This window comes from Panthera leo, chromosome C1, assembly GCF_018350215.1.
Source record: "Panthera leo isolate Ple1 chromosome C1, P.leo_Ple1_pat1.1, whole genome shotgun sequence".
Classification (NCBI taxonomy): Eukaryota; Metazoa; Chordata; class Mammalia; order Carnivora; family Felidae; genus Panthera; species Panthera leo.
The window spans coordinates 103,582,184-103,593,372 of record NC_056686.1 but is presented as its reverse complement, the minus strand read 5'-3'; the positions used below and the strand labels follow the sequence as shown (position 1 = coordinate 103,593,372).

The following is an 11,189-nucleotide window of genomic DNA, read 5'->3' as shown; positions in this document are numbered from 1 at the left end:
GGGAGGCGGGCCGCGGGGTCGCCGTCCGCGCCGCCGGCTCGCTGGGCCCGGCGGACTCACGTGACCGGCGCGGGCGCTGGAGCGGCGGGCCGCCCTGAGGAAGCGGCGGCGGCCGAGGCGGCGACCGCAGCCGGGGGGTAGCGGCCTGACGAGGGACGGGCCGCTGCCCTCTCGGACAGCCGCGGCGGAAGAGAAAGATGGCGGAGGCCTCGGCAGCCGGGGCGGGCGCGGGCGCCGCTGTTGCCGCGCACCGGTTTTTCTGCCACTTTTGCAAGGGCGAGGTCAGCCCGAAACTACCGGTAAGAGCCCCGTGCCCTCTGCGCTTGGGCCTCCGCGTGGATTCCTCGCCCCGAAGTCCCCGAATGGGTCTTAAGCTTCCTGCACAGCCTGGATTCCTCTGACACCCGTCTCCCAAATACCCGCTGCTCACTGTTCTCCGGTGGCTGGTCACAGACCCCGGGAGTCCCGGCCCCGGCTCCGGAGCTCCCGCCCAGCCCTTTCCCCCCTCGGATGCTCCACCTGCCCCTCGCTTCCTCTCGTCTCTTGACCCTCTCCCCTCCATCTTTTTGTCTGTCTTAGCAAGTTCTCTGACAACTCTTCCTTCAATTTTCTTTCCCTCTTTTTCACCTTGTCTCCTTCCCACGATGACCTCTCTTTCCCCCTCTCGGTACTCTTTCTGCAGTTGTTTCTCATCTACCTCTGAGGCCTTTTCCACTTTTAACCAGTTCCCCCCTCCCCCTTCTCCAGTGGAGCCAAATAGCGGATTGCTGAGGATTGTCCCTATTCGGTTGTCCCTAGGGAAGGAAGGAAGCAAGCACAGAAAGAAAAAGAGGGTTGGAAGGTAGCTCTGGGGAGGTGAGGGGGGTTTTGCTCTTCATTGGTTTCCGAGGTTCTTGTGAAAGTGAAAACAAGTGTGCTAATGACTTGCAGACGGCCTGTGCTCCCTGTCACTATTGAAGGGAATGGCTTTGGGAAGAAGGCAGGACATATTGTTGCAGCTTGGTTATTTTGGTTGTCCTGTTGCCCGTGTCTTATAGCATCACCTCCCTTACTTGTCCCCTTCTCCAATCCTGCCTATTTACTTAATAAAAAGATCCAGGACAGAATGCTGGGGACTGCATCCTTTGACATAAAATTGGTTTTCACCAGTTTTCTGCCATACTGTTAGCCTCTAGAGAGGTAGTGCTGTGGTTGTAAAGAATGTGCTTCTGCAGCAGGCGAGCCGGCTACAACCCTTCAAACCCAGCTCTTTTGGGTTGGGTTATAAGCTACTGCAAGGGGACCCACAGGGATGAATGGTAATTCTGCCCTTGGCCAGCCATCTTTAGAATCAGTTACGGTCGTTCTTTTCTTTGGCAGTATCCAGGTTCAGCCTTAAGACAGGGTGGCTACATAAGGACTCACCTCCGTGTTTATAGTGTCTCCAATGCAGTCTGTGAGAAAGCCTGTTAAAGTATGTCTGCTTGTCTTATTTCTTAGGAACAAATGAAGTCTAGTGAATTAAGGGTATTAAGGGCCTAAAGGGTATTTAGCCTTTTCACCTAAAAGTTGGCACTTTTCAGACTTCTATGGCATTTTCTTTCCTCTGTTTTTGCCCCACCCCCTATAACTCCAGGGTCATAGTTGCATCTATGTGGTATTTCACTTTTGCTTGCTGATTGGGTTGTGTATGTGTGTGCACACTTTTTGCCATATTTCAGTGCTAAGAGCCGATGCCTTGGTTTTTTTTTTTTCTTTTTTGCTCGTTTTTGTTTTTTGTTTTTGTTTTTGTTTTTTCTCTTTTTGCCAGCAGACACCAGAGCCTCCAGAAATCTCTCTTAACCACAGAGAGGGAGCCTGGGATTCAGCCGGTATGTGTGACCAGTGACAGGCTGAATGTGATGCCTTGTTGAACATTGGGGTCTTCCAGTGTTTAAGTGCTGTTTGCTGTTTGCCTTTAAAAATGAGAAAACAGTCTAACTTGCCACAATTTCTTCTCTTCTCAAGTCCCCACTTCGTGGTCTTGAAAAGAGATAGTTTGAAAGACTTAGTAGGTGTTTTTTTAAGTCTTAGTTTGATGCCTTTTTAGTCTCATTTATTATCTGTCATACCCGATTTGTAAGTTGAAACCCAATGCAATTAAATATAACTGAATACTTCCGGTGTACATATTAGTTTCTCAGCTGAAAGTCCTGGGGGCAGTACCAAGGAATACATGGTTCCTGCCCTTAAGGACCTCACAGTTTTGTTGGAAAGACCAGACAAACATGGAAAAAAGTAACAACATAGGTGAATGAGGATGGATAGTTCGTGGTTTAGAATTCAGTGAGAAGGGGAATACGGGAGCGTTGGTGATGTGAAGTCAGGGAAGAAGCGACAGTTGAGATTGCATTTAGATTGAGTTTTGAAGGATTGGTAGAATTCAGATTGAGGAGAGTAGCTGGACTGCAGTAGAAAAGAGTAAATTGAGGAAGAAGGAAGAAACGCTTAGTAAATCATTGTTGTCATTCATTTTTAGAAAAAGGTGCAGTGTAGTCAGGGGTATGGTTTTGATTCACAGATGAGCCAGCGAGTTTCATCTTGTTTCCTGGCCATTTTTATATCCTTAACCCTAGACTGTCACCTTGAACACGTTGGTTGTAAGAACGATCAGGCCAGTAAGTATCTGATTCAGTACAAACTTGACTCTGCTACTGAAAAACCAACTCAGACACTGGTAAGTCACTAATCTGATTTCCATATACATAGGAAAACATTGAAAAGTTTTTTAAAAGTAATTTTTTTTATGTAAACTTGAGATTCCTTTCATTGTAAGTACTTAGCATACAGTCGGCATGCGTTGTTTCTTTTTTTTTTTTTTTTAATTTTTTTTTTAACGTTTATTTATTTTTGAGACAGAGTGAGACAGAGCATGAATGGGGGAGGGGCAGAGAGAGAGGGAGACACAGAATCAGAAGCAGGCTCCAGGCTCCGAGCCATCAGCCCAGAGCCCGACGCGGGGCTCGAACTCACGGACCGTGAGATCGTGACCTGGGCCGAAGTCGGACGTCTAACCGACTGAGCCACCCAGGCGCCCCGGCATGCGTTGTTTCTTGAACTGGACGAATGTTACGGGAAACCAGATGTCTTTCTGAGGGTATCCAGAGCCAGGTTTTCTGGAATAAAGCTCTTCTTTGTCTAGATTTAGTTTGCATCTCAAAAGGGTGCTTACTCTTGTGCTAGTTGGATCACAAGAACAGTCATCCCTGAGTGCTGTCCTTTCTGAACACCAGAAGTGGACTATTGAGTTTTATTGTCAGCTTTTAATGAGCTATTGCTAGGTGGGTTTCTTGACCCAGTCAGTGGGAAGAAGGCCTGCTTCAGAACCACCTCATTTCTTGCCAATTTATTCACTCTGTAGAATCATAATGGTGTTCAGTGGGACTAACATAATGAACATAATGGTGTTCAGTTGCAAGGTTTTGGAACTCATTTCTTTTGCCTTCCCCAATTTCTAGGGTATAGAATTTCTTTAAAATAATTTTTTTAAATACTTATTTATTTATTTTTGAGAGAGATAGCATGAGTTGGGGGAGGGACAGAGAGAGAGAGACACAGAATCTGAAGTTGTGCTGACAGCTCAGAACTGGACGTGGGGTTCGAATCCACAGACTGAGATCATGACCTGAGCCAAAGTCGGACGCTTAACCGACAGAGCCACCCAGGTGCCCCTAGGGTACAGAACTTCGATTCATTTGGAAGTGTGTGCAGGTAATAGCAATAGCTTACCCAAACGGTTTAGCCCTGAAACTCCCCTTAGGTTTTTGTTTATTGTTTTTCTTGTCAGACCTACTACTATGAAAGATTCATGAGCCCAGCTAACTTTAATGTCTGTATTAAAAAAAATAATTTTGGTGATAACGTCTGAGAGAGATTGGAGTATGCCTAATGCTCTATAGGTTAAACCAAATTTAGTTGAATAAATTTGGTGAAATAACACGTCTTACTGCTAACCCTGATCCATCCATTTTAGCTTTGTGTGTCTTTGGTTTGGATACTCCCAGATAAGAGAAGAAAAGATTCGTTTAGAAAAAAGATACAAAGAAATGAGGAGAAATAATAAAAGAGAATTTTAGAATGAAAATATATTCAATGGTACTGTTATCGTTAGACTTCATCAAAGAGTCTCTATTCTAGAAGTGACTATGGATTTAGGAACTTCTCTTACTGAAAAGTATTTCCCTGTTTACAGTGAAAATAATTTCAGTGAAATTTGGATTTTAAAATAAGAGAATTTGATTATATGGTTTAAAGCCTTTAAGGTTTCAAGTTTACATATGATTGGGTAAGTGGCATTGTGTATTTTTGGGTAATTTAAAATTATTTTCAAGGCACAGCAGAAGCTTCTACCTCACCTGATGTCCTATCGAGAGACAACGGGAAGCTGAGACTAATGGGGATACTATGCTACATTGAGGGATGACTGAGTAGTACCATGTAGGGCTGTGTCATGGAATGTAAAGGTGTCATTCCATCTGCACATTACCCTGCCCCTCTTTTAAATCAAGGCCAGACAATATTACCTGTGATGGAATCTGGTAGGGTTTTCATTAAACAGGTGAGAGAAATCATATGCAGAGCAAACTCCTTTTGGTATTGATGAAATGAGGGTGTTTCTTAAGTGTTTTATGGAGATCAGAGTATCCAAATCCGGAAAGAGACCGGTCTAATTAAGGACTGCCAGTGTATTCCCTCTGAGACTCTGCCTGAAGGAACTAACAGGCTTCTTTCACATCTCCTTATTATATCATCTTTGCTCTAATAAAATGTCATTCTTGTCAATAAGTAATGTTACCTTCTTTGGTTCTTTACCAGGTACTATACGAGGGATTATCGTTGTGGTGTGCTTATAATAACTCTAATACAGGAAAACTTTCTAACCACTCCATAATAAGAGTAGCTAAAGAGTATAGTTCTTGTTTTAATTAAAAAAAATTTTTTTAAGTACATTTCTTAAAGATTTTGTGACTCTTAAAACTCTAAGCCTACTGACTTTGCTATTTAAGTTGCATGATTCATACAAAGATCCCAGAGCAGTGTCCATGTAATGTTAGTAGTGTTACTGAACTTTGGGAAGGAATTTAGTGATATGAGCTGGGCCGGAGAGGTTTTATTTTTATTTTTTTATTTTTATAAGTTTATTTATTTATTTATTTATTTATTTATTTTTTTTTTTTTCAACGTTTTTTATTTATTTTTGGGACAGAGAGAGACAGAGCATGAACGGGGGAGGGGCAGAGAGAGAGGGAGACACAGAATCGGAAACAAGCTCCAGGCTCCGAGCCATCAGCCCAGAGCCTGACGCGGGGCTCGAACTCACGGGCCGCGAGATCGTGACCTGGCTGAAGTCGGACGCTTAACCGACTGCGCCACCCAGGCGCCCCGATAAGTTTATTTATTTTTGAGAGAGATTGGCGAAGGGTCAGAGAGGGAGGGAGAGAATCCCAAGCAGGCTCCCTGCTGTCAGTGTGGAGCCCTACGCAGGGCTTGAACCCATGAACCATGAGATCATGACTTGAGCTGAAATCAAGAGTCAGTTAACCAGCTGAGCCACCCAGATGCCCCTGAGAGGTTATATTTATTTATTTTATTTTATTTTAAGTATTTATTTTGAGAGCATGTGTGCATATGCATGTGCACATGGGGGGAGGGGCAGAGAGAGGGGGAGAGAATCCAAAGCAGGGTCTGTGCTGTCAGCACAGAGCCCCACTGGGGGCTCCATCCTGTGAACCATGAGATTGTGACCTGAACTGAAATCAGGAGTCATCGCTCAACTGACTGAGCCACCCAGGTACCCTGTGAAGTTTTAATTACTAGATATCTTGGATTCTGCTATTGGTGACTCACCAGCTAAAAAGTCTGCTTGATTATCTAGTACTATGTAGCAGTTGCTTATAAATATTGCTTGAATGATAAGTTGAATACCCAATATTTTAAAAGTAGTGTCTTTAGTGTTCTGAGGTCTTTATCAAAAAAGTGCCAGTAGGGGCGCCTGGGTGGCTTGGTCAGTTAAGCGTCCAACTTCGGCTCAGGTCATATCTCACGGTCCGTGAGTTCGAGCCCCGCGTCGGGCTCTGTGCTGACAGCTCAGAGCCTGGAGCCTGTTTCAGATTCTGTGTCCCCCTCTCTGTCTGCCCCTCCCCTGTTCATGCTCTGTCTCTCTCTGTCTCAAAAATAAATAAACGTTAAAAAAAAAAAAAAAAGTGCCAGTGCTATAAGATACTACCATGTGAAGTTTCAGTATACAGTGTCAGTAAATATAGTCCCTGCCAGGATCTAGAAATAAGAAATACGTATTCTTATAAGTAGAAGGCTAGTTCTGGCCTTGAAATTCTACTGATATGTAGACATGTATATATTGGGGAAATCTTGGGATTTTTTTCAGTATGAGGAAAAACAAAAATATTAAACTTACTGCAGATAAAATCCCTTGTACTTTTTTGGGAAGTACCAACTGGATTCTAATACTTTGTGTTTCTTTATGTTTACTTGGCTTTTTATGACCTTTATGTACATTCAGGGAGAAAATGCTATAGTCATATTATTTCGAAGAGGAAAGAAGGTGTGGATTGCTTCTAATTCTTTATATATACTCAAATTAGAAGGGGTCTAAGAATAAGCCTGTGACTGCTGACTTCTTTCTCTTTTTCTTAAGTTGATTTATTTATTTTGAGAGAGAGTATGTGCCAGAGCCCATGTGAGAGAGGGGGAGAGAGAGGGAGAGAATTCTAAGCAGGCTCCATGCTGTCAGTGCAGGCCAGAGGTGGGGCTCCAACTCACAAACCAATCAGTGACATCATGACCTGAGCTGAAATCAAGTGTCTGACGCTTAACCTACTGAGCCATCCAGGTGTTCCATGCTGACTTCTTTTTAATCTCTTCACAGTTTAATAATGAGCAATAAAGGAGACAGTGTAAAGCAGTGGTTCTCAACTAGGAGCAGTTTTGCCTCCCAGGAGAACATTTGGCAGTGTCTATTGACATTTTTGGTTGTCACAATTGCAGAGAGGGGGAGAGTTGTTCCTGGCATCTAGTGGATAGAGGCTTGGGATGCTGCTAACATGCTGTGCACAGGACAGGTCCCTACAACAAAGAATTATTGGGCCCAAAATGGCAAGAGAGCAGAGGTTGAAGAACCATGGTGTAGAAGGATAAAGAGATTGTCTTCTTGTGTCCATGGTGCTTACGGTTTTGTTCTGATGTGGCTTTTTTTCTCCCTAATTTTAGGATCCTGATGAGAATTTTCAGTAAGATAATTGAGACCATATAATTTTAGCCAAAGCCCTGATGACAGGGATTATTTACGACAGCAGTTAGTGACTGCTGTTCCATTATAGCTGTATCTGTTGGGGTCACTTTCTCTCCTTGTGGTTACTGAGACCAGAGGAATTGGATTACTCCTCTCAAGTTACACACTGTAGGGTAACTTCTAAAAGAAAAGTATCCACATTTTTTGTCAGTTGGGAATTAATTGAGGTAGTAACATGACTTGTAACTTAGTAAGACACCTGGAAATTCCAGTTTGAAAACAAAGCAAAAAGCAGACAACAAGCCTAACTTTTAGGTTCTTCATAGCTCATCTTACCATCATTCAAGTTTTAATTTCTCTCATTCTCTTACAGCTCTCTTAGAAGTTTTATGAGCTCAGGAGATTTTGTGTTTAAACGTCTAGTGTCTTTTTTTTTTTTTTTTTTTTTTGAGAGAGACTGAGACAGTGTGAGTGGGGGAGGGGCAGAGAAGAAAAGGGATCGAATCCCAAGCAGGTTCCATGATGCCAGAGCAGAGCCTGATGTGGGGCTTGAACTCACTAAACCGTGAGATCATGACCTGAGCCAACACCAAGAATCGGACACTTAACTGATTGAGACATACAGGCGCCCCTAAACTTTTAGTGTCTTTAAACTCTTGGCAGAGAGGGTGAATTGAATTATCAATCCTTGCTCTGATACTAATTCACTCAGCTGACCACAGCTGAAACACCAGACCCTCTCAGTTTACCTTCATATATACGACTGTAAAATAATATTGGTATGTGCCTCTTGGAAGCCTGAGCATTCAGAGAAATGGAGGTATGTAGTCTTGGATTGAAAGGTAGTGTAGGAATGAGCAATAGTTATTCGTGGAGAAATAGGGCCCTACCATAGTATAAATGTTTTTTAAAAAATGTGTTTATTTTTAAAACATAAAAGAGAGAGAGCTTGCCTGAGCAGGGAAGGGGGAGAGAGAGAGAGAGAGGAGAGAGAGAGAATCCCAAGCAGGCTCTGAGCATTCAGTGCAGGGCCGATGGGAGTGTGGGTGGGGGCTTGATCCCATGACTCTGGGATCATGACCTGAACCAAAGTCAAGAATCTGATGATTATCCAACTGAGCCACTCAGGTGCCCCTTAGTGGAAACATTTTGGGTAGTTCTCGCAGTTTCACTTACAGAAGTTTAGGTTAGATTCTGAAAGATTTTTAAATCCTTTTTTTTAAGTTCAGCTGTTAGCAAGTCAGAATTCCTTAGAGGTCTGCAGGTGCATGTATATCAAATAGAAGTGAATTGGCTCTGGGGGCGCCTGGGTGTCTCAGTTAAGCATCTGACTCCTTTTTTTTTTTTTTAAAGTTTATTCATTTATTTTTGAGAGAGACAGAGAGAGGGAGAAATTGTGTGCGGGGGGAGGGGCAGAGAGAGAGAGGGAGAGAGACAATCTGAAGCAGGCTCTGCCCTGACAGCACAGAGCCTGACATGGGGCTTGAACTCACCATGAGATCATGACCTGAGCCAAAGTCAGATACTTAACTGACTGAGCCACCCAGGCCCACCCCTCCTCTGACTCTTGATTTCAGCTCAAGTCATGATCTTCAGGTTCATGAGATAGAGCCCCATGTGGGGCTCTGCACTATGAGCATGGAGCCTACTTGAGATTCTCTGTCTCCCTCTTTCTCTCTCTGCCCCTTCTCTGAGTGTGCTTGCATGCATGTGCAAGTGCTCTCTCTCAAAATAAATAAATATATAAACATTAAAAAAAAAAAAAAGAAATGGTTCTCGTGATTTAAACTGAGCATACTTTTCTTGCATGTTAAATAGATTGTGCAGCCTCTTTTTCTGAATAGGCCAGTTAGTTTTGTTTTCCTTGAAAATCTGTTAAGGTGGGTCATCTCTCTCCTTGACAGTTTCAGCAAGTGTCACAGAGAAGTTCTTACAGTGTATCCTGTATTCACCTCTTTGTCACTCACTTTGATGTTGTCTAGATTTGAAATGACTTTAAACCTAGAGAACCATCTTCCAATAAAGATTCCATTATGTTTACTTTTCACCATGCTTCGAATATATATTCTCAAAATAAAGAGAGCATTTCATGGTTACATGCCCTTTTCTACCTCTTTCTGGGTTAACTGAGATCTGTAGGTATCCTACAGTGATGCTGATCTTCTAGCCTCGTGGTTCTCAAACCTATCAGACTCAGTGCCCTCTTTTGATAATAAATATTTTGAAATGCTCTCTTTAATGAAATGAAATTCATATAGTACAATTTCTTACACATACAGTTTTTAAAATGATAAAATAATTCTCTCATTGTAAGATAAAGGATAAATAAAAAGAAAACAATTCATGATAAAATGATACATATTTCAGTATGTAAGTACTCAGTTGTCCATAACGAAGTATGTATAATATACTGGATGTTGGCACCAAACGTAGACGTAACAACTACCTGAGTAGACTGTTAAAAGAATATTTGTGGGGCACCTGGGTGGCTCAGTCGGTTGATCTTCTGACTTGGGCGCAGGTCATGATCTCATGGTTGGTGGGTTTGAGCCCCACATGGGGCTCTCTACTGACGGTTCAAAGCCTGGAGCCTGCTTCGAATTCTGTGTCTCCCTCTCTCTCTGCCCCCTCTCCCACTCATTCTCTGTCTCTCAAAAATAAACGTTAAAAATTTTTAAAAATATTTGCAACTTTAATTTTTTTTAACGTTTATTTTTGAGAGAGAGAGAGAGAGAGAGCATGAGCAAGCAGGGGAAGGGCAAAGAGAGAGGAAGACAAAGAATCTAAAGCAGTCTCCAGGCCCTGAGCTGTCAGCACAGAGCCCCATCAGGGCTGGAACTCAAGAACTGTGAGATCATGACCTGAGCCAAAGTCGGACGCTTAACCAACTGAGCCACTCAGGTGCCCCAAGAGTATTCGCAACTTTAATACCATGATATGCAAACTACCAGAATGGTGAGCAATTCTTAGAAAAGGCCCAAATAAAGTATATCTTTCTCTGTTTTTACTCAGTTGTTGTTTTTCTGGACATTTAATGCATATTAAAATTATGCAGAAAGACTTGGTGTTTATATATAGAATGGAGGTAGGACCTAGGCTTTCATAAAGATGTTTTTTTAATCTCCTTAACTATCCATATGAAGTTTGAGAATAAAAATATTTGTGCTGCAGTTTCCTATGTTTTCCTGCCTCTTATCCATTAAATGTCAGTAGCATTTTTTAAATTGCTCTGACAGCTGAAACACTTCAATAGATATTCGAAATGTCCCCTAGATGATTGTATTCTCCTCATTGGGATGCCTTCTAGTCATATAGGAAAACATTTTCCCATTTTATCACTTATTCTACTTTTCTTTTGCTTATAATTTCCTATGTTAGTGCAATATTTTCTATATGTTGAAAGATTCAGAGTTTGTCCTTTAGATTTGGTTTACTTTTAGACAATTCTTCATTTATACCTTTAGATTTCTCTTTTCCTCACCACTGTTAATATTGCTGCTTCCTTGTTCATCAGCGGTTAGAACAGTGCCTGGTGCGTAGTATTCATTCAATAAGTATTTGTTGAATGAAGGAATTGTAATTGTAGGCCTTTTCTTTTTACTACTCTCTGCTTTTGTGTACATGTTGAAAATCATGGGGATACTAATGTTCATAAAATACCCTAAAACAGCACAGACGTGTCAACTAATGAATAAAAGTTTGACTCAAAGCAGTGGTCTAACGGACTACTTACCATTAGTTAGGGGGAAGGCAGAGTTGAGCCTCTTGGTTTTTTGAATGTAGCTTTGTTTTTATATCTGACAACTTATAAACAGAAGAACTTCCCATAGTTACCTACCATACATATGAATAGCTGATTGTCCTTTTTTTAAGGTTTATTTATTTATTTTGAGAGAGAGTGTGTGTGAGCAAGCACAAATGG

General features: G+C 42.2%; 1 protein-coding gene across 3 annotated transcripts in view; it reads left to right on the top strand.

The window, feature by feature from the left end:
- The first annotated feature begins 102 nt into the window (after positions 1-102).
- The window catches only part of RNF115 (ring finger protein 115), an 88,925-nt gene continuing 77,838 nt past the window's right edge, over positions 103-11,189 (top strand). For 2 of the 3 annotated variants that reach the window (XR_006206671.1, XM_042953709.1), the window contains exons 1-2: positions 328-1,850; positions 2,595-2,695. Coding sequence is in view for 2 of the 3 variants with exons in the window: in XM_042953709.1 (XP_042809643.1) it covers positions 1,670-1,850; positions 2,595-2,695 (282 nt within the window). In the remaining variant the exon portion in view is untranslated. Of the gene's footprint in view, positions 300-327; positions 1,851-2,594; positions 2,696-11,189 lie in introns of those variants that run through there. The other variant, XM_042953710.1, reaches the window with a different exon arrangement.